The sequence below is a fragment of the Xyrauchen texanus genome, chromosome 16 (genome assembly GCF_025860055.1).
Source record: "Xyrauchen texanus isolate HMW12.3.18 chromosome 16, RBS_HiC_50CHRs, whole genome shotgun sequence".
NCBI lineage: Eukaryota > Metazoa > Chordata > Actinopteri > Cypriniformes > Catostomidae > Xyrauchen > Xyrauchen texanus.
In genome coordinates this window covers 20,423,359-20,449,097 of record NC_068291.1, presented here as the reverse complement: position 1 = coordinate 20,449,097, position 25,739 = coordinate 20,423,359, and the positions used below count along the sequence as shown (strand labels likewise).

Sequence of the window (25,739 nt, the reverse complement as noted above, 5' to 3'; positions counted from 1 at the left end):
GTGTTTCCAACCTGCTGACGTTATCCTGACATTCCCATTACTCACTCTCAGAGGCTGGCAGAAGTGCTGCAATGTGTGTGAAGTATTTTATTAAACACACTTTGCATTAAAAACATGCTAGTTTGATCTGTTTTTTAGTTGAAGCACAAAGCTCATTTGACTGTTGAGAGTTTGGCCTCCTGCTTTGTTTATAATACACACAGCTTTATAGTCAATGTCCCTATTAAATCACTGTCCCTACTAAATCCCCCTGACTCAGACTCCAACTGCAAGGACTTTTCTCCACGTGGTGCACTTTGTTGGCCTCGTTTTTCTTTCTATTCCTGTGTTCTTTTTTTCTGTGAGGTTCTGTGCTGTATTAGGAACTGAGCTGCGGTTTAGGATGGGATATATCATTTTTGAGTGAGAGCTCGGAAAAAAAACGAGAGTTTGCAGGTATTATTGTCTATTTTTTGCAGTGCAAGGGATGCATTATAAAACAGATTGTTTCCCCTCCTCTCTGTGTGCGTGTCCTTAAATGACCTACCACTACAGCATTCAAATTGCATTGTCAAACTGGATTTTGAGTGAATTGAGAAAATGTGAGTGCTGCTTGGTTGTGCAAAACTCAACAACATGACGCTAGGGTGTTGTCAGGGCATTGCTATGTGTTTGCTAAGGTGTTTGGTGTGTATTTTAGCATGTTACCATGCAGTTACTAGGGTGCTCTAAGCAATTGCTATAGGGTGGTATGTTTGCTGACTGGCCCAAGTAAAAAAATAAAACACCCTTAAAACTCTGCAATATTCTGGTCCCAAGATACTGTATGTCTTGGTTTCATCTTTCCATGTATGCCTGTGGTGATTTATTTATTAACTTTTTGCCCATTTAGTCGCTAGACAAAAATCATAAGTTTTATCTCACAATTTGAGATCATTCATGACTGAGGCAAAAAGTGTTGGGGACAAGTTATGCACCAAAACGTAATACTTAGGAGCAAATTCACTAAACAGTTCTGCGCATGGTATTTTAGCACAAAAGCTTGCATCTTATTCACTAACCAAACGCAATCTAGTTTAATAAGGTGAAAACAGTGCTGAAATAGTGCTGCGTCTTGAGTATTTTAAATTCAGTCATTGTCATTCCATTCCTTTTGCCGAAAACTATCCCAAATAGGGATTGTTCACTCAAAAATGAAAAAGTTCTTATCATTTACTCACCCTCATGTCATCTCAGAAGTGTATGACTTTTATTTTCTTCTGCTGATCACAAACAATGATTTTTAGAAGAATATTTCAGCTCTGCAGGTTCATACAATGCAAGTGAATATGACCAGACTTTTCAAGCTCCAAAATCATATAAAATTCAGCTTAAAAGTAATCCATATGACTCCAGTGCTTACATTTTTATCTTCTGAAGCAATGCAATCACTTTGGGTTAAAAAATATCAATATTTCAATAATTTTTTACAATAAATCTCCACTTTCACTTTCAGAATATGAAATTGGTGGCTAAAAGGGATATTTATTGTATAAAAAAAAAAAAAGCACTTAAATATTGATCGATATCTCACCCACACCTATTATATCACTTCTGAAGACTTAGATTTAACCACTGGATTACTTTTTTCTTAATAAATGGATTACTTTTATGCTGCTTTACAGTGATTTTTGAAGCTTCAAAGTTTTGATCAGCATTCACTTGAATCGTATGGACCTATAGAGCTAAGATATTCTTCTAAAAATCTTTGTTTTCAGCAGAAGAAAAAAGTCATACATGTCTGGTATGGCATGAGGGTGAGTAAATGATGAGAGAATTTTCATTTTTGTTTTTAACTATTCTTTTAACATTGTGCGCTATTCCCACCTGAGGAAAGCAAGCAGTAAACTGAATTGTATTTCAAATATATGTTTGTGTATATATTCTGTTGATCATGGCAGCAGTTATTCATAAAATAATGATAAAATGATGGAGATGAGTGTTATAACCTGGCATATATCCAGATACGTGGTATAGTAAAGTACATTTTCAGCATTTTTAAAAGTTGATTTAGGTGTCTGGATCACAATACTGGTGTGATGTTGTACAGTCCTGGAAGAGTGTGACAGATAACAGGGGTTTGCTGTGCTGCATCCTTTCCCGATATAGCATTTAGAGCCGTCCCACATCAGAATTACATCATGCAGCACAGATTTTGTGGTTGCATTTGAACCTTTGTCTGATCTACATAAATGCTTTGATGAATTGGGTCCTAAACCAGCATGGCAAATAATATGGGCTTTTACTGAGTCCAGTTCATTCTTAGTCAATTCCCATAGTGTTTAATGTTTGAGCAAAACCCTAATCCTAAATATGAGCAATAGTGTTGCTTTCATTAGCAAGAACCCCGAATAGTGTTGTGTGATCCTTTTGTGATTTTGTGACTTAAGAGATGAACTCACTGCTTCCACCAGGCCTTTTAGAGTTGGAGTCTTCAACATGAGGGCATCAAACACTTCCTCTGTCTCCTTACGCACATACAGCAAAACTGCAAAGGCAGAGAAATGTGGTCAGCTATGATCGCTCATGCACACACTGCAACCTCAATTTTCTTGAAACAGAGGTCAGATCTGCAAACAAAAATATAACATTTACCAGAATGTCATCTACTGCTAAGTCTTTCATGTGGTGGTGATATGTTTTTCCATTGCATGCTTTTAGTGACCTTGTACCCTACATGCTGTTCCCTTCAGTTGGGATAGCTAACCATGTCCATAAACACCAGTGCACCACCCCCATCCCCTTTCACCCAAATACCCCCAGCATACTGGGCAGCATCCCAATCTATTACTAGGAACTCTGAGCTTATAGTGTGGAGGAAGGGAGGTTCAGTGATGTGGAGAGTCCGGAGTACACCGATTACATACATAACATTCTATTCCAAAACTGATGTGTTGCCTTTGGCTACAAATCTGGCAAAATACATTCAAACACAAATGTTTGCCAGAAGTTTGCAGCTCTTTACTGGCAGTGGTGAATCTGCAGAAAACCTTTGGCAACAATGGACAATTTGCGGAAAGTTTGCAATGAACTCTCGATTTTTGTTAGGGTTGCTGCCTGCCCTCCTGACCTTTCTGCCAGACTTTGAGATAAGACGTGGATTATATTATTATTAAAACCCAATATCAGAGGGTTACTGGTGTATGTTATGGCCGCACATACTGTAGCATGTTAGCATTTATCATTAACGCCACGAAGGCATGTAGGAATGTAAACATGACAAATCATGCATATTTACTGCATACATGTTATTTTCCGTCATCATCGAGTAGTTAATACAACTACTTTTACTGACATCATGTGGATTCTATTCATAGAATGAAGTATGTAGTCACTGATATGAAATAAGTCACATTTTTAAGCTAAACCTTTTCAGTGCTTTCTTCTATTTTAATATGCAGAGACAACTATAAGTAAGCCAATCATAGGTTACATTTCTTGAAAACTCTAAACACTGTCTCTGTGATGCTATAAAAATGTATTTGTTTGTTTTGAGGGTATTTGAAGGACTATCTGACTGCAGGGAAGGGGTATATTCAGAAAGCTGATTTGAAAATATTGTATTTATTTTTGCAAATGCTTTCGGTGGTGCTAGAGTCTCAGAAATTACATACTTCAGATTTAATGTCAGCAGATTGGGCATATTCTGAATGTTTACGCAAACAGTATACTGTTTCTCAGTTATTTCCTTATTCTTTCTAGCTTTAAGTGAAGCATTAGGAACATTTTGCAGTGATTGTATCAGTGCCTTAATATGTCAAGCGACAACAGCAATTTTGTGGGAATTTTAAACATGGGCTTTTTTTTAAACATGGATTTTTGCTTTTTTTATTTTGAAATTGTTATATTCTAATGCCCGGGGGCCCTAGTGGCTAGCTCACACTGAATTTGCCCAAAGGCCCATGGACCCTGGTCAGCTCGTAGTGTATATGCTGAGTGCCCTGGTTCTCAACTTCGTTTGGTAGTCTCTGGCTGCATGGTTTGAGGCTTTGGAGGCCCCTGGCTGTCTGAAACCCCAGTGCATTGGCCCTACTGGCCCTGTCCATAATCCAGCCCTGCGTGTAATGTTAAGACATATTAGTCCATAATTAGAACCCATTTTAGACCACACAATGTGTTTTGTGTGTTTTAAATGAGCGTGTTTTTGCGAGTTTTTATTTGAAATCAACCAAGTGGCATTGCACCATAACAACAATAATACAACAGAGTGCCAAAAAACACCCACAAACAAACACAATTCTGTCCCATCCAGGCCAGGGTGTTACAACCCAGTTCCAGTTAAAACACACCTCTTTTTGGCTCATCCATCCTTGCAACTTTATTAGGAGGTGATCCAAACTCCTCCTCGGAAAAAGTTAATCTCTTCATCCCAGAGCTGAAGATATGAAAAAGAAAAAGAGATGTAATAATGAGTGTAGTTCTGAGAAACCTGCTCTTCCTATAGGTTATCCCTACAGAAAAGAGGTGCTAAATAGAACATATATTTTCTGAAAACTTTGTACAGGCGGTTTTGATCTAATAATGCAAATTTGTAATCCCACCCCTGCACTCTTGAACAAGAATTACAATATTAACACAAATGGGCTAAAAGTAGGTAAAAGACAGAAAGCTCTTACCCTTCCTCAGAGTCCTCAGGAGAGAAAGGCTGTAATGAGGGGGGAAAAACATTAGCAAATATTCTAGACACATTTTAACAAATTTAATTATAAGGGCTTTTTAGGGTTAAAGTATAACACATATTAACCTGTTTAAACTCAAGTGTCTTTGTTCTGCTTCAGTATGGACATTCAGTTATGTGCAAAGAAATGTGCAAGGGAAATCACATAGGCATATATATGAACATGTCTAAAACTATTGTTCCATTTTTTTACTAAATAAACACAAAGAATGATAATATTTAATCACTCTTATATATATGCACCAATATAACAATGCATAGTAATAAACAGCAATATATACTTTTATATTTTAAAACTTTTAAAATGTAATATTGTTTTACTACACTATATTATATTATATTATATTATATTTACATTTATTTTTCTTAAAACATTTTAGCATGTATAATGCCAAACAGGGATTTCTGTGAATATTTCTGAGTGATGAAATCTATGATTTTTGATGTTTATAATAATAAAAAGCATGTATTGCATTCATATTTAAATGTATAGAAAAACCATCAGACCCCCATAGCATAAAGCAGACCATTCAAAAACAAAAGTTAGAAGAACATTTGAATCAACACCGATGCATTGCATGAGCAGATAAGTGCATCCACAGAAATAGCACATTAACACGCTTGCAGGGAACTGAATTGAACCCATTTTTGTGACACTGGAGCAGTAAGCCAAAGTTCACATTTTTGTTCCTTTTTTGTGAATTTAGTGGAGAGTAAATACCCTGAAGCTTATTTTTAGACATACTCTGGATTTCAATGCCAATGCACAACTATGATCACAGGTTATGTTTAAGGAGAGTGTCAAACATTTGCTTTCGTAAAGAACGGATGGTCATGTGATTTCAGCTTAATGGGTGAACAGGTGTGTGGACTAAAGGTGCAGGGTGAAGTTAAATGAAGGCTTCTACCTAGAAGTCTTACTGTTTTAAAGGTTTTTAAGGGTTTAGAGCCTTAAAGTTAAAGTCAGACAGGTACCACTGATGTTTATTTCAGTTATTAATTTAAAGGAAGGGCAAATTATGCTTGTTTCGTCTCATCAAATTAAACAAAAATAAAAACATGTGTGGGCTTAAAGTGTGATACCTTGCCAAGAACCCTCAGAGTACTATCTGATAACAGCCAAACCCATGCCATAAATGCCGGATTTCATAACAGTAAGAAATCACTGTGTTCCTGGCAAACCACATAATTCTGGTCACCTTGACATATTGACAATCTGCTGTTTCTATGAAATTAGTCTCACATTTCTCAGTTACTCACATATGCGATAGAGACTATGTCAATATGTTGTTATGGCAATCCATTCATATATGGATGGTGATAGAGAACCGAAGAGATTATATTGAGAGGTTTCTTCATCGTGCCATCATAGTCCTTTTTTACATCTCTTTTTTGTTTTTTGGCTATTCACATTCTGATGCATATCGCCACCTACTGGGCAGGGAGGAGAATTTATAATAAAAAAGGACTTTAATAGTGATCCTATTCTCACCCATACCTATTATACCGAATGGTTATACCACCATCGTGTCCTTGAGCAAGGTACTTAACTCCAGGTTGCTCCGGGGGAATTGTCCCTGTAATAAGTTCACTGTGCTAGTTCACTGCTTTGGATAAAAGCGTCTGCCAAATGCATAAATGTCAATCGATTCTGAATACATTGATTTAACCACGGGAGGCATAAGGATTACTTTTATGCTGCCTTTATATGCTTTTTGGACCTTCAAGTTTCTGTCCACCATTCATTTGCATTGTATGGACCTACAGAGCCAAGATATTCTTCTAAAAATCTTTGTTTGTGTTCAGCAGAAGAAAGTTATACTTATCTGGGATGGCATGAGGGTGAGTAAATGATGTGAGAATTTGAATTTTTGGGTGAACTATCCCTTTAACAAATCATAATAGAACTGTTAAAAAAGCAAGGACAAATCACTCAAATATATTGATTTCTAATTATTTATTGATTGATTGATTGAAGCCATAACTGAATTCATCTAGAATTATTAACTGAAAATGACCAGACCATTTATTCCTATAATCCATATATAATCATATGCCAAGTTTGATAAGATTCCCTCTTACAAGAAGTTCACCAAGGTCTGGGCTAAGTCTAACAGATTAGATTCTGGGCCACTAATGGAAAGGATTCAATCCCGGGAAAGAGTAATTCAGGAGCTAGAGAGTAACTGAGGTCACAATTCTGCACTATCATCGTTGTGCCCTAAATAGCACTCAACCTCACTCTCCTGTTGGGGGAAAAAGCCATGCAAGTTGCTGTACAATCAGTAGTTGCTTTGCATAAAAAGTGTCTATTAAACACAAAAATAAATAGAGGGAAACTTTATCGAAGGCCATTGTATATTTGAACAGCCAGTCAAATCCCTTGCAAATAGACATGCACATTATATACTACATTTTCTTATCTTATCACCTGTCCTCAGGCGCAATGTTATACTACACGCACTGTATAAGCTACGTGTCTACTGCAGTATACATAAGATGTACACTTGCAGAGCACAGTGCACCTGAGTTTCATAAGTCTGACAAAGATATAATGTAAAAATCTTAGCCACCACACTCTCCCACTCTAAAAATGTCTCTATAGAAAATAGTCTTTTATTGTTTTGCAGCAGTGGAATAAAAACAAAAGTTTCATCCAAAAGCCTTCTTCAGTTTGTCAAAGACGTAATGTAAAAAAAAGACTATAATACCATGCTTGCTTCAGAAATTTCCATTCTGTAGAGCATCATTAGCTTATTAGCCACCAATTGTTTCCAAGAGATTAAAACATATCTATGTAGTGTGATAATTTACTATAAATGTGCATATTTTGCCCTACACAAATGTTTTCACACAAGGTTTGAACTTTGAACTGGTACTCACATGACGTTGGAAGGTAGAGAATTGGATGTCGGGAATGAAGAGGACAGGCTGTGTCTCAAAGTCAGTCATTGTCTTAAAGACTGTAATGTCACTGCGCTTGTGCAGGAGGGGCACCTTCATTTCCACCCCAACTGAGGAGAAATTTGAAAAGAATAGAATGAAAATCAAAAATTCTCTGTCAACATCTTAATGTTAAAGAAGCAGTGCTTACAGTTTCCCAAAGGAGGGTTGACATCGGGACACTTGCCCTTCCTGCGTGATTGTTTCCTCTCCTCATCGCGGATCTTGCGTTCTGCACCCTTGTCACAAAAGACCTTGATCTGGCAGTAAGCGCGGTGGATGGGTTTATTACTGCGGTTGTTGTAGCTGTAGGTGTCGATCTGCAGGTTGAGCGGCAGGCCCTTCACTCCCTTCTGAGAGGAGAAGTCAGTGCTCAAACAATTCACTGAGATGAAGATCTGGAAATGGAAGAATGGGATGAATTAATGCTGTGCTGTCATTACTTCATTCAGTTACAATTTAATGCAACTGTGTGAATAATTTGTTTCTCCTATTCCAGCTTAATAAGCAGTTGTGGCAGGGCGGAATGCAGGGCCGGGTCTTGATCATACACACCCGGTCCCTTATCAGGCTAATCAAGCCTCCGAGAGGGATAAAGGTCGACTGCGGAGGATTGTGCGGGAGAGAGAGATAGTGATGTCCGTCATGTGTGTGTTTTTGTTTGTGCTTTTGTTTTGAGTTTAATTAAATTATTATTTATATTGACAAGCTGGTTCTCGCCTCCTCCTTGCCCATCTTAACCCCCTTACACTGGTGCCGAAACCCGGGAAGGAGGAGGGATACTAATATAGAGTTTAATTAAACTCAAAACAAAAGCACAAACAAAAACACACACATGTTTGGAGGTATACTTGGGGTCATTGTCCATTTGGAAGACCCATTTGTGACCGAGCTTTAAATTCCCGGCTGATGTCTTGAGATGTTGCTTCAATGTTTCCACATAATTTTCATGATGTCATATATTTTGTGAAGTGCATCAGTCCCTCCTCCATCAAAGCACCCCCACAACATGGTGCTGCCACCCCCATGCTTCACGGTTGGGAAGATGTTCTTCAGTTTGGAAGCCTCACCCTTTTTCCTCCAAACATATCAATGGTCATTATAGCCAAACAGTAAAAAAAGTAAGATCTTTGACCCCATGTGCACTTGCAAACTGTAGTCTGGCTTGTTATGGTGGTTTTGGAGCAGTGATTTCTTCCTTGCTGATCAGCCTTTCGGGTTATATCGATATAAGACTCGTTTTACAGTGGATATAGATACATGTCTACCTGTTTCCTCCAGCATCTTCACAAGGTCCTTTGCTGTTGTTCTGGAATTGATTTGCACTTTTCGCACCGAACTACATTCATCTCTAGGAGACAGAATGTGTCTCCTTCCTGAGCGGTATGATGGCTGCATGGTCCCATGGTGTTTATATTTGTGCACTATTGTTTGTACAGATGAATGTTCTACCTTCAGGCATTTTGAAATTGCTCCCAAAGATGAACCAGACCAGTGGATGTCCACAATTTTTTTTCTGTGGTCTTGGCTGATTTTTTTTTTTAAACGTTGGAAGGTAGAGAAGTGGATTACGGGAATGAAGAGGACAGGCTTTGCCTCAAAGTCAGTTATTGTCTTAAAGATGTCAAGCAAAGAGGCACTGAGTTTGAAGGTAGGCCTTAAAATACATCCACAGGTACACCTCCAATTAGCAGTAATAATCAGAAGCTAATTACCTACAGGCTTGACATCATTTTCTGGAATTTTTCTAGCTGCATAAAGGCACAGAAAACTTAGTGTATGTAAACTTCTGACACACTGGAATTGTGATATAGTCTATTAAAAGTAAAACAATCTGTCTCTAAACAATTGTTGGAAAAGTACTCATGTCATGCACAAAGTAGATGTCCTAAATGACTTGCCAAAACTATAGTTTGCTAATATGAAATCTGTGGAGTGGTTAAAAAGTCGTTTTAATGACTTCAACATAAGTGTATGTACATTTCTGACTTCAACTGTATGTGTATGATTTTTAGAAGAATATTTCAGCTCTTTATGTCCATACAGAGAATACAAGTGAATGGTGGCCATAAATCTGAAGGTACAAAAAGCAGCATAAAAGTAATCCATATGACTAAAGTGGTTAAATCCATGTCTTCTGGAGTGATATAATAAGTATGGGTGAGAAACAGAAACATTTTAAAGTATTTTTTAACTATAAATTTCCACATCTGAAAGTCGCATGTGGTACCTGTCTAGATTCACTTTCACATATGTAAGTGAATGTGGAGATTTATATTAAAAAAGGGATAAAATATTGATCTGTTTCTCATCCACACCTATCATATTGCTTCTGAAGACATGGATTTTACCACTGGAATATTCATGCTGCTTTTAACTGCTTTCTGGCTGCCATTCATTTGCATTAGAAGGACCAACAGAGCTGAGATATTTTTCTAAAAATCTTTGTTTGAGTTCAGCAGAAGAAAGAAAGTCATAAACATCTGGGATGGTATGAGAGAATTTCCATTTTTGGGTGAACTATCCCTTTAAGACATGAAATGTGTGGAGCAATTTCAGAGGATGAAACCAGTATAATAAAGGGTTGTTCTTTTTTTGTGGGAGGACTGTGATAGTAGTATAATTTACTGTATTGTATGTCGGCCCCTTTTGGCTATAGGATAGAATCACAGCACATGGGACTATTTGGAGTTTCAAATTAAGTATAGTACAATTCTCAAAAAGAAAAAAAACATGCTTACAGCTCTTCATCTTTTTGTTTAACTCCAACAAATCATTACATATCATACATTAATTTACAAATATTAAAAAAATATATAAAAATATATATTTTACACAGCTCTCTGGAATATTTTAATCTGATTGGTCAGTCGGTGTGTTCACTGGTCAGTTATTTTTGTATAATGACCTCTAAACTGTTTATTCGACCATTTCCAACATAGCTGTGCTAGTTCCATGTCTCTTGTTGCACTTTGCAGTCTTCTTCTTGTCACACATTAAAATAATCTCAACATATTAAAATTATTTCAGTTGAGTTAGGACAACTTTCTGAGTTATTATTTATATATATATATATATATATATATATATATATATATATATATATATATATATGACATGGTATGGACTTGGTCTTGGCAGACTAGATCTGCTCTACGCATGCTGAGCTGCTGCTGCTGCTACTTAACATGAGTAAATATGCTGCTGCTGTTGCACTGAACCATGCGCTGACAGAGAAGTGTGACAGAGAAGTGTGCTGCTTCTAATGAACAAACATAAAACCCTATAGCCTTAGAGCAGATCTAGACATGTGGTGCTGGGGAGGTGGAGGAAGAAACGCTGGATGGTACCATGCTGCTACAGCCGTGCCACTACGATGCGTAGGTGGGTTATATTATTTGATGAGTAAAAAAAGAGTTTCTGATTGGTTAATGTAGAAAGTTGTGCCAGGGTGATCTATCAGACTGCACCATAGAGTTTCCTAACTGAACTTAATTTGTCAGGATTCCATGTCCATATATTCCTTTATTTGATTAGTAGTTGTAAAATAAAAGGGATAACATACAGCCAGTTGATCGTTATCTCAAAATAAGACAGGGATTAGACAGGGATTAAATATATATACATTATATATATATATATATATATATATATATATATATATATATATATATATATATATATATATATATATATATATATATATATATATATATATAACTATGACCTTTATATATATTTAATCCCTGTATTTTAATAAATATATATGAAGGCATCATTCCATATAAGAATAAGAATTACTGACAGATTTTTAAATACTTGCACAAGTTGTCCCTCAAGACCTGTAACTTCTCAAAGTATCCACTAGGGAGCGCAAAAGTGGTGGCAATCAGTTCCTCTATTCCTTTTTCCAACCTCCAAGGATCTTATTGTCCTTTTCTCTTTCGCTGATATTCTTTCTCTCTTTTTTATATTCATAACCACACCCACACACATTGCAAACAAAGAGCACACCATAGACTGTGCACACGGATGAGTATCCTACAGCGCTGGGCCTATCTTATGATCTGCATCCTGGTTTTAGGACAACAGTAGTCTGCAAAAATATAATTTTATCCATTAAACACACTGGATTGTTTACTTTATTGGGAATAATAGGGGAACTTAAAGTTAGATGTGGCAGATATACTATTTGCACCCTAACATTCAGTATAGGGGTATTACTTGAGCGCGTTTATTGTGTTTATTGGTTACGGTCCCGCAGACACACCACACCATCCCTTAATCCTAAACCTAACCTTCCTTTAAAAAATTAACCATGGTTTTACTACCGTAACCATAGTATCTCCATGGTATTTTCTAGTAAAATCATAGTAACCACAAAATAAAACATGGTTACTATATTAACCATATTACTGTAATAACACCATGGTTAATTGCATCAAATCTATGGTTTCAGCCAAGAAAATATGGGTACTACAATATTACTATAGTAAAACTAAATTTGTATTCATTATAATAATTTAATCATTATAATAAGTGGTATTAAAGAAAATATAAAGAGTGGAGACAGGAAACAGAAAATGAAAAAGAGAGTGACTAAGGCGGATTCATACCCGAGTCGCCTGCACAAAAAGACACAATTGTACTGGCGTTACACCCCACACCATCAACGCTTTTTTTAACGAGTGATCTTATTATTTAGATTACATGAATATTAATGCATCTCATAAGCTTCAAAGTGGAAAATAATTATATTGTGAACAGTTGCATGGCACCAGAACTAATTTTTTCTTCCGCTCATCTTGACGTGCAGAAATACTCAAATACACAAGCAGTCAGACAGTGCTCACCCTTTCAGTCAAATCGATCTTTCAAATAGTGAGCAGTGCTTTCCTGACGTATTGACAGACAAACAGCATCTGGAGTTATTCACACTATGTAAAGACAAACCTAGACATAGTATGTATTAAAATTGGCTTGATTGACAATTATTACAGGAGTAGTTAAAACATTGATATAATGGGGCCTGGGTACAGCATGCATTGACACTGACTACCAGCCCTTGAGTCACGAGTTCCAATCCAGGGCATGATGAGTGACTCCAGCCAGGTCTCCAAAGCAACCAAATTGGACCCGGTTGCTAGGGAGGGTAGAGTCACATGGGGTAACCTCCTCATGGTCACGATTACTGGTTCTCGCTCTCAGTGGGGCGTGTGGTAAGTTGTGCGTGGATCACGGAGAGTAACATGAGCCTCCACATGCTGGGAGTCTCTGCGGTGTCATGCACAGCAAGCCAGAAGCTCAGAAGCGGAGGCAACTGAGACCTGTTCTCAAGCCACCCAGATTGAGGCGAGTAACCACGCAAACACAAGGACCTACTAAGTAGTGGGAACTGGGCATTCCAAATTGGGAGAAAAAGGGGATAAAAAAAACAAAACATTGATAAGGATCTTTAATCCTCGTTAATAATTTATACCTTTATGAAAACTTACCATGGATTTACTGTAGTGGTATTGTATTTATTAACCATGACTAGTAACCACGACTGTTGTAACCATGATTTTTTTCTTCTTTTTGGCAGTAACAAAGGTTTTGATACAATTAACCACTGTTTTACTACAGCATTACTGTAGTATCCATATGGTTACTTGGTTTTAGTAACCATACAATAATATCGATGGTAAATTTTGAGGTTTTATATGTGGTTTATACTAACTCATTTTCAAAGGGTAAATAAAGCAGCCTAATAATTTTCTGCTCAGACCTATAAATATATAAAAAATGTAAGTAATAATTTAAGTTAATAATTGTATCCAATGAATTCATAAAAATTCAGTTCATTAGAGGTATCGTTATTGGTATCGATATAGGCAATCTTGGCCTAAAAGTACTTGGAATCGGATCTAAAAGAGAATAAGTGGTATTGCCATTCCTAATGTCAGGGGAGGCATAGAGTAATTATTTAATTAAATCATTAATATGTATATTTATATGTATTGAGTTTAACTATTATATTATATTTATTAAATTATTTAAAGAGTTCTGAAACTAATAGGCAAAAAAAATAATATATATTTTTTATTTTTTATAAAGAACCTTTGTGAAGTTTCTCTGATATTTGTCAAGCCCACCAATAAAGCAGATGTGACATATTAGTCGTTAATTACAATGGAGCGGTTTCTGAGACCACCAAATTCGAATCCTTCAGTTTCAGGGGTCAAACCCAAAAGACAATGATTTGATGAGCAGGATTTACATGGACAGGATCAGTTGATTCACCACAAATTGATGTGTCGTTTGTCAGGAGATGTTAGCTAATGACAGCATGCGACCTGCTACCAGACACCTTGACGCCAAGCATGCTGAGGTAGCAGGAAAACCTCCTGAGTTTTTCCAAAGAAAACTTTAAGCCTTTCAATGTCAGAAAAAAGTTCCTGAGAATTTGTCAAATTAAATGTAAAGGCCACTGAAGCTTCATATCACATTGTGCTGTGTATTGCCAAGGCAGACAAGGCACATAACATTGGAGAGACACTGATTCTTCAGCAGCAAAAGATATGACTTCCTTTTATGTAGGAGAGACAGCGGCTTCTAAGCATGATTCTATTCCACTCTCTGACAACACGGTGGGCCTGCGCATCTCTGTCATGACACAGGATGCGAAAGAGCAAGTGTTAGACAGCATCATTTTTGCACTCCAGATCGACTAATCCACTAATGTGGCCAGCAGTGCACGGCTATTAACACATGTGAAGAAATGTCCTCATAAACCACATTTATAGCATAATACTCACTCCCCCAACTGTGTTTCCTCATTCTTTGTTGGGTGCGTCTCACCCAAACGCCTCCCCACAAATGCATCAATGTAGTACACAATAGAACTGACAGGTGTAATGAGTTGAGAACAAATCCTCAAAACTAAACACATACTGTACACCTCGAACAATGCTCATGTGTGTCAGTGATTCAGAAATATAAATCCAACATCTTCATCTAAAGACTTGATTAATGTTGAAAAAACACAAATGACCAGCTCAAGCAACCCGACTGAATAAAAATAATCTTGGAAAATTCCTGTGTCACACGTCCTCTAAATTATTCTGTCTGAACGACACCTTATATTCCTGGAGAAACAGCACACTTTGTTTGTGTTGCTTGAATAACAACACCCTTTTGTTTGTGTAAAGTGTTCGGTTTTGGCTCTATTTTGAGTGTAAATCTCCACCTCTGTCGTATTTTAGGTCATGGCTATTTTAAGATCCTTTATCTACATACCAACAAATACATACTTAACTACATACCAAGAAATTCAACAGAAAACAACAACTTTTTGCTATTATTTACTTGAAATCCTTTAAGAAACCTAAAACTTTTTGAATGCAAAGCCAATTATTGTTCTACACTCCAGAAGAGACCAATCAAAAGTAAGAACAATATTAATAAACAGTAGAAAGTATAACTAGCAACAAAAAGCGTATTCTTTGCACTAAAAGCAAATAGTGTTAGACACTATTTGCACTCCTAATTAAATACTAGCACACAGTATCACTGCAGTGTGTGTATTGTGTTTATTTAGAGTCCCACAGACACCCTACACCAACCCCTAACCCTAAACCTTACCCTCACCTTACCTTACAAAAATAACCATGGTTTTACTACCGTAACCATAGCATCACAATGGTATTTTGTAGCAAAATTATAGTAAACCACAAAATTAAACATGTTTACTATATTAACACCATATTTCTGTAGTAACGCATGGTTAATTGCATTAAAAATATGGTGAAAAAGCATATAACTATAGTAAAAACATGGTTCATTTTATTCGCATCTTTTTCTCAACTCCCCACAATGTCCAAAATCAATCAATCAATCAACCTTTATGTTAATTTGTATTTAAGTAGTATTAAAGGAAATATTAAAAGTGGAGACAGGAGACAAGATGGGGAAAAAAGTGGGACATAGGGGGAAATCGAGCCCAGGACGTCCACTTGATAAAATCTCACACACACCATTTTTACACACTACACAATTGCAATGGCTGCAGTTTGACTTTAATTTCAGTGTTTCCACTAAACTATTGGAGTGTAAATAGTCCCGCTGTGTGGCAGGTGCTATTTACACCTAGTGCAAATAGTCAATGCGAAAAAGTATATATTTAATTATATTATATATCAAATATCTTCCTTTGAACCAAGGAAAAATAACGTGTTTCAAAGTATTTTACCTTTGCTTCCTCACTGATGTCCCACGTGAAAGAAATGGCATTATATGAAATCTCCTCAATATTGCTGATGGTGTTGAAACTTTCTTTGTAGTCCGCTGTGGGAGAAAAAAAGAGTATAGACAGAATAAGTGGATAACTTGATGTTAATTTTTGCAAAAGAACAGGTAAATGGAGAGGGGTTTAATGCCCTTGGTTGTATCATAATTTATAGTCTCCGTCACAGACAAAAAAACAGGGGAATACTGACAATTTTACACTATAATTGAATGTTAATGAGCTTTTTAGATAAAAGCATGAAAGCTAAAAAAAAATGTTTACACACAAAAAATCTTCAGTTCAAAATACTACACTGAAAAACATTTGGAGAGAGGTTCATTTATAAAAACCTAGAAAAACATTCCCAAGCATAAATTGCAAGAAAATTTAACTGACCCTATTTTCAGGTAAAGGCTATACAACATTTTTGATGGTTGTAATTAGAATTACACTAGTAAAGTTTACTTCACTATACTTTTTAAGTTCATTTTATTAACTCTTTGTACATTTTACTCAAACAATAGCACTGAATTAAGCCATGCTTCTAAAAGTGTACTAGAATTTCAATACTTTTTTAACATATTTTAATCATGTACCACATAACACACATAAGCCATCCACAGAGAAGCTTAATGCATGCTATCTATTATATTAAACAACATCATCTTGCTTTAATGATGATAGAAAAAAGATTCTGAACTCCACTCCCAGACCTCAACACTTGGTGCACAAAACACGATAATAATATTTATAACACGGTCTGTTTGAATACTCCATTCTGATTGGCTGTAATGCATGCGGTTCAAACCGTTGAATGCACGTGTAGTTCCGGTCAGTTTTTATCACTGTTCAATATTAATGCACTGTTTGTAACCATAGCAACATAACATTACAGAGCAAGCAGAGTGAACTATAGCAATTGAAAACTGTTCCTAACCACTTTAATCAGCATAGCTAATATAATGTCATTCAGCTTGTTTTGCATGGAGAGTGAGAGAAGGATATCGGAACCTGTTAAATGCGTCTTTCGCTGTACAGCAAGGCAATGCAAGATGATTTAAACTTGAAGTGTTATGTATATTATGTGCTGAAGTGTCCTCTAGTCTATAGCCACTAGAGGACCCCCGTGCTCAAACATCACTGACTCAACGCAGCATTTTGCGGTGAAGCGCTACCATTTAAGGAAAAATTGCGATTTCATTCTTAATTCAGTCAATCGTGCAGCCTTGATGGATAGTATACCGATGTCGCTGAGGTCAAAATCTGCAGGTTCCAGGGTGTGTTTTGAATGAGTTTCCACTTATTATACAGTAAGTGCTACTTTTGCTGTCGATGCCGTGTTTATAATGTTGATTTTTCCATATTTATGTGAAAATGACAATGAATAATTTCTCTGGGTTGCCAACCCCTCTATGTTCTCTGGATATAATTATTTCTGGATTGTGTATTTAAATTCACTGTTTTTACCAAGTTTGTGGTCACACTATTTTTTCTCTGTCTGAATAGAAATGAAAAATGAACCATTATTTTTTGTGTATTGTGTAGTTTGAATTGAGTACATATGTAGAATTTACTCAATATTTTTAAGTTAAACTAACTTATTCAATGTAGAAAATCCTTATTCTTTTCTGCTTTATTTACTTTTTTTTTCAGTGTATACTTATTAGGTTTATGAAAAAGATAGTTCACCATTATATTAGATTCTGTCATAATTTACTCACCATCATATTGTTCCAAACCCATATGCCTTTCTCTCTTCTTGTGGAACACAAAAGGAGCGCAAAATGTCAGCCTCAGTCACCATTTACGTAAATGTTTTTCCATATAATGAAGTGAATGATGACTGAGGTATTCAGGCTAACATTTGTTTGTGTTTCACAAAATAAATAAAAGTCATGTAGGTTTTTAACAACATGAGGGTGAATAAAAAATTCTAATATTTTGTAACTATTCCTCATATCAATAAGTGTCTTTTCACAGATGTCAACCTTTATTGAACTCAACTTAATGCTATGTTCCCTTTCATGCTTTTCAGTGCTCATCTTCCACTTGTTGTGTTGATTGTGGAGGTCGCATTGATATCTGGCTCTAATGTCTTTCAATCAGATTGGACCTTTTGTTTTGTCCCTACCTTCAGCCACCACTTTGTCTAGTTTGCGGACTGTCTTTATATCTGTCTGCTATCTGAACTCTTTTCATCGCCCTGAACTACACTAGACTCAGAAGAGTGAAGAGAAGTGAAAGAGTGATTGAGGTCAATGAATTTCAGATGTGACTGCCAATAAACCAAAACAAAGCCCAAAGGATGAAGGATGTTTGGAGACTCTTTTGAGATCCTCACCAATATCAATGCATCTTTGCTTGGCGGTGTGCTGTCTTGAGTGCCAGTATTTCCAGTGCTTGAGTTGGTCGTCTCTGTTTTTCTCCTCTCCAAACACTACCATCACAACACTCTGAAAAGAAAAATGTTTTTCCCCATTAATAAAACACACTCTCAAACAAGTACTGCTTAATACAGTGGAAACAAAAATGTATTAATTTAATGTAATATTTCAGTTATATCAAACCCAGTGGCATCTACAAACAAAATATGGTAGTGAGACCTTTTGCAGATATAACTTCACTTAGTATTTTTGCAATTACGTTTAACCAATGGGTCGCAAGGTGATTTATATTTGATGCAGGAAGTCAGTTCACACTTGTGTGCTAGCAGAGTAAACACAGGTGTAGTTATGCTGCATTCCTGTGCTATCGGAATAATCCTACATTCCACTTCTGAAGAGTAATTACAAGTGAGCCGCATTCACGTGCTTTGTTGGTGGAAATAAATGGAAACATGGACGATGTCAGGTTCATTCATACAGAAAATGTTTTTGAGGAACATTTATTTTGACACCATAAAACTTATTACTCTGTTAGCTTGCTAATGATGATAAACATACAACATACAACATACCATACAATTGTTAGTGCTTGCTGTTTCGGTCATATTCATTTATGTATATCAGCAACTATTTGACGCATGTTGTAAATTATGCATGTTTTAATAGCATGTATTTGACCAAAATTCCATTATTGTCAGAAAGCTAACTAAGTAATATGTATTATATGTCAAAATATAAATGTTCCTCAAGAAATATGTATGACTGAACCTGGTGTCATCCATGTTTCCTGTTCTTTCGGACAACAAAGCACCTAAACGAGACATAATCGTAATTACCACTTAAATAGAAGTGGGAAGTAGGATCATTTCGATTGCAGCATAAGTGTGACTTAAGTGTCCAAATATTTTTTGGGACCATTGTACATGCAAAGCTCACAGAAAAACATGCATATTCATCTTACCCTGACTTTACAGATGGGGCCGTGCAGGAGTTTGCCATTGTCGGTCTCCCTGAGGGTAATGGGATAAAACTGGCCCTTGTTCAGGTACGTCATTGTGCCATCACCTGACTTCTGTCTGAGAGACTTGGAGGCTTCTAATGTGTACTCAAAATTATTTCTGTTGACCAAGCAAAAAGTGGGCTAATTTTTTAATACAGACTTAAAGGTACAGTTCAATCAAAACTTAAAATTCTGTCATCATTTACTCGAACTCATGTTTACCCAAACCTGTATGGCTTTCTTTCTTCCACTGTACACAAAATGAGATTTTAGGCTGAATGACACCTCAGTCACCATTCACTTTAATTGTATGGAATGTAATGAAAGTATATGGTGACTTAAGCTAACATTCTGCCTAAGATTTCCTTTTATGTTCCATGAAAGAACAGTTTGGAACTACAAGAGAATGAGTTAAAGATGACAACTATGCCTTTATTTCACAATCATCAGATGACACATGACAGTTTCCCTGTTTGCTATTACAAGGAAGTGTCACTTTGTTGTATTTGTTAAAGGCCGATGTTAAACTCAATGGTTCTGCGGCATCGCATTAGTAGATTTAAAAAGTACAGTGTCAAAATCCTACTTGTTCTTGCGGCCATACGTGTCATCACTTATTTTAGCTGGGCATACACAAAATCCTAAGAAAGATAGCTGGGCATTTGGCGTATGACTGCATATGCCCTAGACTGCACTACTGCTGCAACCTCCCAGGAGATCTTTGAAGGTAATATGTTTTTTATCTGGAGTTTTATTATTGACAGTCAGTACTGGCTTACCCTGACACTGTGTCAAAAGTGGTGTAGTCCTCCTGTGTGATGGACGCCATGCGTAACTGTAGATCCCCTGGGAACGAGAACACCTGTAGAGCACAAAAGAGGGGATAGAGGGCCTGTCTTTAGCGCAAACAACCACCACACTGCCGCGCTTTCGGTCAGCGAGAGGAAGCTAATTGCTTAGCCAAAGAAAAAACAAACGGCTCTCCCATGCAGCTCCCAGTGTGTGTGAGGTTTCGTGGAGGCAGCATTTCTAAGGAAATCCTCCCTCCAGTTTAAAAAGGAGAAGGTATAGAGAGGGATCATGAATGAGAGTGGGAAAGAGAGAGAGAGAGAGAGCGAAAAAAAGTCCTTGCTATTGTGTGTCAGAGGAAAATACAGCACTTTATTGTGTAAGAGAGACAATGGTATAATGACATGCTAGCTGCTATTTTGGCATGTTCAAATAAAAGTAGGGAGGGGGCTGAATACAACTATGTCTTTAGAGTCACCAGTAAATAAAGTATTGTCTGGGGGTAGTAGGTAGGAGAGATGTGTGTGAGAAAGTTTGGAGTATGTAGATGAACAGAGCTCTTTAACTCACTTCTGAGGTCCCATCCTTAAAGGTCTCAGGGAAGGTCGAATCTGGGGTACGTGGTTGTGTGTTGGGGCTATACTGGTTGTGGGTGAGCTGACGGTCAAACACTACAGTATGGCTGTCTTGTTCTGAGCAGTGAGGGTTGGAGACTGTGACGGAGAATCCGTGTGATGAGCCCTCGGTTTTCACTGGGTAGTTTGGCACATTCGCTATGGACACTGTCACTGTGGTATCTGGTATGGGGAAAAGGGATCGCTTGTCCTGGGCAAGCTGGTTCCCTGGAAGAACAATATTTAGGGGTACTCCTTTCAAAACCTGGATTCGGTTCTCTGCCACTGTCATTGACGTCTCTTGGAGAGGGGACATTAAGATCCTGCCGTAAATGTAAATCAATGACATTAATAGACAGACAGAATATAGATATATATATACAGTAGATATAGATTGTAGAAATATAGAACAAAAGATTCAATTATAATGACATGCCTTTATTCACTTTTTTAAGAGATGCTCTCAATTACCTATATCAAATTCAAACATATAGAATAATCATGACAAATTAGCGTCTCATCTTCACAGTATGGGAACAAGGCATTGACTATAGCATCTTTGATAAGCGCTTCACCTTTTGTTGGGATCCACATCAGAGCCCAGGACGTCAGCCTTTGGCTGGGATATTGTTCTCTTTTCCCGTGGCACCTGGGGAAAGCAAACAAACTCTGTTAGTCTGACCACATCCAATAGCATCAGCCTTACCTCTTATGACCCATTATATCTGTCTGAGAACATATTTGCCACACTATGGCATTCTGTTAGTAGTATGCAAGTCAGCAATGTTTCAACTAAAAAGAAGTCAGATTTCACCCAAATCATCCTTAATTAGTTATGTAATACTTAGACATATGATGTTTGTAATAGATCTAGTTATTATAAATGTAGATCGAGTTCAAACTTCATAGACAGCTAAAACCCCCCCATCCCCCTGTCAAAGAATAATTTAAGGGACATAAAAGGCACTATGCTACCCTGCAAAGGCATAATGCAGTAACTTGTCTTTTTGTCAGAATTTAGTTATGACTGAAATCGGATCTTTTAGACTATGATCAGTCCTATGACAGATGGGTTTGGTTCAACTATGCTCAGTTTTAGAGAAAGTAATGTGGAACTTGTATATTTCACATTTAGTTAGACAATCAAAACATTTTGATGCAAGTTTTCTCAGTTTCAGTGTTGGCGTAGTTACTGCGTTTTGGCTATATATGGTAGTATGGATCAATCTTACATAAACGGACACATTCAGTTAAACGCAACAAATTACATAGGATTGATTTTATGAGCAGTTTACACTGAACTTTGTTCTGCTTGGCTTTCATGAACAAAACCCATGGTTTACGTCTTTAAACAGTAACCATTATAATATACACTCACTTAGCACTTCAATAGATACACACTATGGTCCTATTAAAGTTCCCAAATAGTCTTCTGTTGTTGTAGCCCAACCACCTGAACTTTTGACATGTTTTACATTCTGAGATGCTATTCTGCTCATTACATTTATACAGAGTGGTTATCTGAGTTACCATAGCCTTTCTTTCAGCTCGAACCAGTCTAGCCATTTTCCTTTGACCTCTCTCATCAACAAGCATTTCCATCCACAGAACTGCCGCTCACTGGATGTTTTTTTTTTGCCACCATTCTGAGTAGACTCTAGAGATAGTTGTCATGAAAATCCCAGGAGATCAGCAGTTACAGAAATCCTCAAATGAGCCTGTCTTGCACCAACTGTCATTCCACGGTCAAAATCACTATGATATACATTTTTCCCCATTCTGATGGTTGATGTGAACATTAACTGAAGCTCCTGACCCGTATCTGGATGATTTTATACTCTGCACTGCTTCCACATGATTTGCTGATTAGATAATCGCATGAATAAGTAGGTGTACAGGTGTTTCTAATAAAGTGGTCGGTGAGTGGATAAAAGCTGGAGCTGTATGTTTCCATGGGTGATCATTTCCCAGATTCATACCTTATAGTAGTCATATAGCAAACCCAGAGCTGCGGCACTGTCCTCATCTCCATTGATGCTCATCATGGCCTTGGTGGCGGCTGTGAGGGGATTCTCCAGGAACGACTTCCAGGCTTCATCGTCACTTGTGAAAGGTCGCCGCTGGTTGTAAGCTGGATCATTCTGTAGCACGAGCAACGCCCGTTTACTGTGAGAAACAGTTTAGAAAGAGCCATCAGTAGAAGAACAACAGCTAAATAAATCTTCAGGCCTAAGGTGGACCAATAGGGTGATTTATAAAGACAAAAGAAACACAATGGTGTATGTTGTACATTAACACTCTGATGTACTGGCATTATTGGTGGTGTCAAAGTTGACAGAAGAGACATTGTGAAAAATGCCTTCTTTATCTCATAATCTTATGACTAAACCAGCCCAAGCAACAAATCTCGGCACAGACCGCAGCTTCCCGTTTGACAACATGTCTCACTGGTTCTACCAGTAAGACAACCAGTAAAAGGTCAGAGGATCTGTCAATCTTGACAGAAGGATCTCTTGTAACTTTTCACTATTCTGTGGCAAAGATCATTAAGAAAACAGGTTTTGGTCTCTGTGTCTTTTCGCCACAATTACATCATCATCCTATGCACCATTATCTATTATCAAAATAAACGCTAGCTCAAAGAGATTGTAAATGTTTGTCTCTAATGTATCGAATGTAATTTGTGCTATTATCTGGCAGTAAACTAAGGATAAATAGAGTATCTTAAACAACCTTGGATGAGGGATGAGGGAGAACATGTGAAAACAGTCAGATGGTTTAATGCATCTATTAAAAAACACGTTTCTTTTCAGAGCTGGATTGTTTGGGGTCTCAGCCCACGAAATTTAAAACATTTCTTGTAAATAAAAAGGAAATTTCTATTAAATCTAATGTTTTTCAGTTCAATCATTGCCAAAATACTTTTTTGTTTAAATCTAGCACTGATTTTATTTTGGATAAGCACATGATGATGGTTTGGTTCTTTATTCGTTTACAAACAGCCTTTAATCGTGGAATAAATCCCTATAGAGTTGCTATGACAAAGCTTTGCGTCTAGGTAGGTTAACGCAAATGGATTACGAGTAATTTGATAACTAATTGTGCCATTCTTTAACTTTCTCCCTGTTTGATTTTGGCTTTGCAACCTGATAGATCCGTTATCCTGGGACAATAAATGCTGGTGGACACACAATCCCTCTTCTAAAACAAAAGAGGCAACCAAGCACATAATTACTAATGATGCGTTTGTGGCCACATCCACCAAACTCCAAACACTAACCAAGAATAGTGTTTTTCTTCTCATCAGGATTCACAGAGATACAGGTTCTCAAGTTGCTTGAGCTATGGTGACAGTCATCAACAAAGTTCTGTTTGGATGTTCTTGGAAAGAGACCATGGCTTGAGATGACAAACAGGCAAATATTTTGGGTATATACTGTACTCCAAAGTCGTTTTAATTACAGGTGAACCGTCGAAAAATACAACTTTCCTGAAAGGTCGCATTAGATTTAAACAAAGGCTTAAACACTGTTCCTGAGAGGGAATTGCCAACCCAGGTGTACTGTTTCAATCAACACTGTTCCTCTTACAAAACGTGGTACTCAAAATTTAACCTGATTAATTATAAACTGATCTTTATTAATAGTGGTAAAATAACTGGGCAGCGCTCTGACACAGGTGCAGCAGCAACTGGGCGACTGGAGTTCGAGTCCTTTCGTGATCCTGATCCCCATCTTCTCCACAGTCATTTCATGTCTCTCCTTCTCCACTATCCCAATAATTGAGGTAAAAATAAAAACCGTACCCTTCACATTTTTTTTCTTCTTTTTTTACGGCATGTAGGCTAATTGAATTAAAATGAAATTTTCAGCCAGCATGTGTCGTCAATTCTTACCATGCCAAAAATACACAGATTGGATCTAAATGTAATACCTACACAAGAAGCCTTCGCTTAAAGCCTAAATAGACTAATGTTTTAATGTTTAAAAACCCCAACTTTTATTTCCCATTCAGACGCGAGACGCGAAATTTATAAAAGCGAAAGTTATTGAAAATGAACGCAAAAAAATGATATAAAAAAAAAATAAATGAATAAAAAAAATAACGCGCGCGTCTGACTAATACAGCGCGGCGCCTGTAACTCGCACAGCAGGTGCAGGTACACCTGTGACCGGAGCAGGTCTGAACATGACAGGTGAACTGAAGTTCCCAGACGCGCAACTGTGTAGCGGAATCAGCTTGTCATGGTAAGTCACTATATTTTCCAGAATTGCTCAGTCAAGTCGGAAAAAAAAAGGCTTCGTCACTTTCAACGAATAAACCAACAACAACCAACAGTTTATGATTAGGCTATTCAAAATGTCAATTGTGGCATCCTTTTTCAGTGATGGTTAGAGAGTGGATCATGCCACAGTAAAATAGAGTATGGACCAACAGTGGTGAACTTACTTGTCATGCTCCTGTGACATCTCTTTTGGTCGAACTGGACTTTCTAGTTGGTACTGTAAATCCGATCCTTCTTCTTGTAAGGAGCAGCGTTTTCAGGATGGGATGAGGGCTGCGTTAGAATTGCCTGTATATGAGAACGGGTTTTGTTGGCTTTTCTCGCTTTTTTGGATATACTGAGAATTTGGGGCCGGTTTTACCTGTGACAGGGCATTGGATTGGATTACACTTGAAAGGAGGAGCTTAATATTCAATGACACTTGTTGCGTTGGTCCATCCATGTCTACAATAAAAGAAAAACTCTGTCTGTAGCTATTGGAATTGTGATGGAATTAACGGTGCGTGTTTTATCTACTATTTTATGGATCATAATAACTAAATAATGTTTAATGAGTTTTTCTTCATGATTGATCTTTGATGACCATTGATAAAGCAGATTTGCTTATTAAACCTAACAAACTTTTTAGAGTTTGACAATTATTTAAATATATATATATATATATATACAGATGTCATGTGGGCCATGACATCTGTTGCAGGGCTCCCTGTTCTTCTATGCTAATATTTTCTATTTGCAAAATAACTGTTTTGGAGTCTAACA

General features: G+C 37.1%; 1 protein-coding gene across 2 annotated transcripts in view; it reads right to left on the bottom strand.

The window, feature by feature from the left end:
* Positions 1-25,291, bottom strand: part of LOC127657269 (grainyhead-like protein 1 homolog) — a 27,840-nt gene extending 2,549 nt beyond the window's left edge. Inside the window, exons 1-13 of one of the 2 annotated variants that reach the window (XM_052145989.1) lie at positions 25,142-25,291; positions 22,672-22,858; positions 21,268-21,341; positions 20,649-21,015; positions 20,069-20,151; positions 19,251-19,407; positions 18,247-18,358; positions 15,870-15,964; positions 7,791-8,037; positions 7,580-7,710; positions 4,635-4,663; positions 4,308-4,393; positions 2,421-2,506 (exon numbers count right to left, since the gene is read on the bottom strand). In XM_052145989.1, coding sequence (XP_052001949.1) covers positions 2,421-2,506; positions 4,308-4,393; positions 4,635-4,663; positions 7,580-7,710; positions 7,791-8,037; positions 15,870-15,964; positions 18,247-18,358; positions 19,251-19,407; positions 20,069-20,151; positions 20,649-21,015; positions 21,268-21,341; positions 22,672-22,858; positions 25,142-25,161 — 1,674 coding nt within the window. In that variant the 5' untranslated portion in view covers positions 25,162-25,291. Of the gene's footprint in view, positions 1-2,420; positions 2,507-4,307; positions 4,394-4,634; positions 4,664-7,579; positions 7,711-7,790; positions 8,038-15,869; positions 15,965-18,246; positions 18,359-19,250; positions 19,408-20,068; positions 20,152-20,648; positions 21,016-21,267; positions 21,342-22,671; positions 22,859-23,972; positions 25,087-25,141 lie in introns of those variants that run through there. The other variant, XM_052145990.1, reaches the window with a different exon arrangement.
* Between the last annotated feature and the right edge of the window lie 448 nt (positions 25,292-25,739).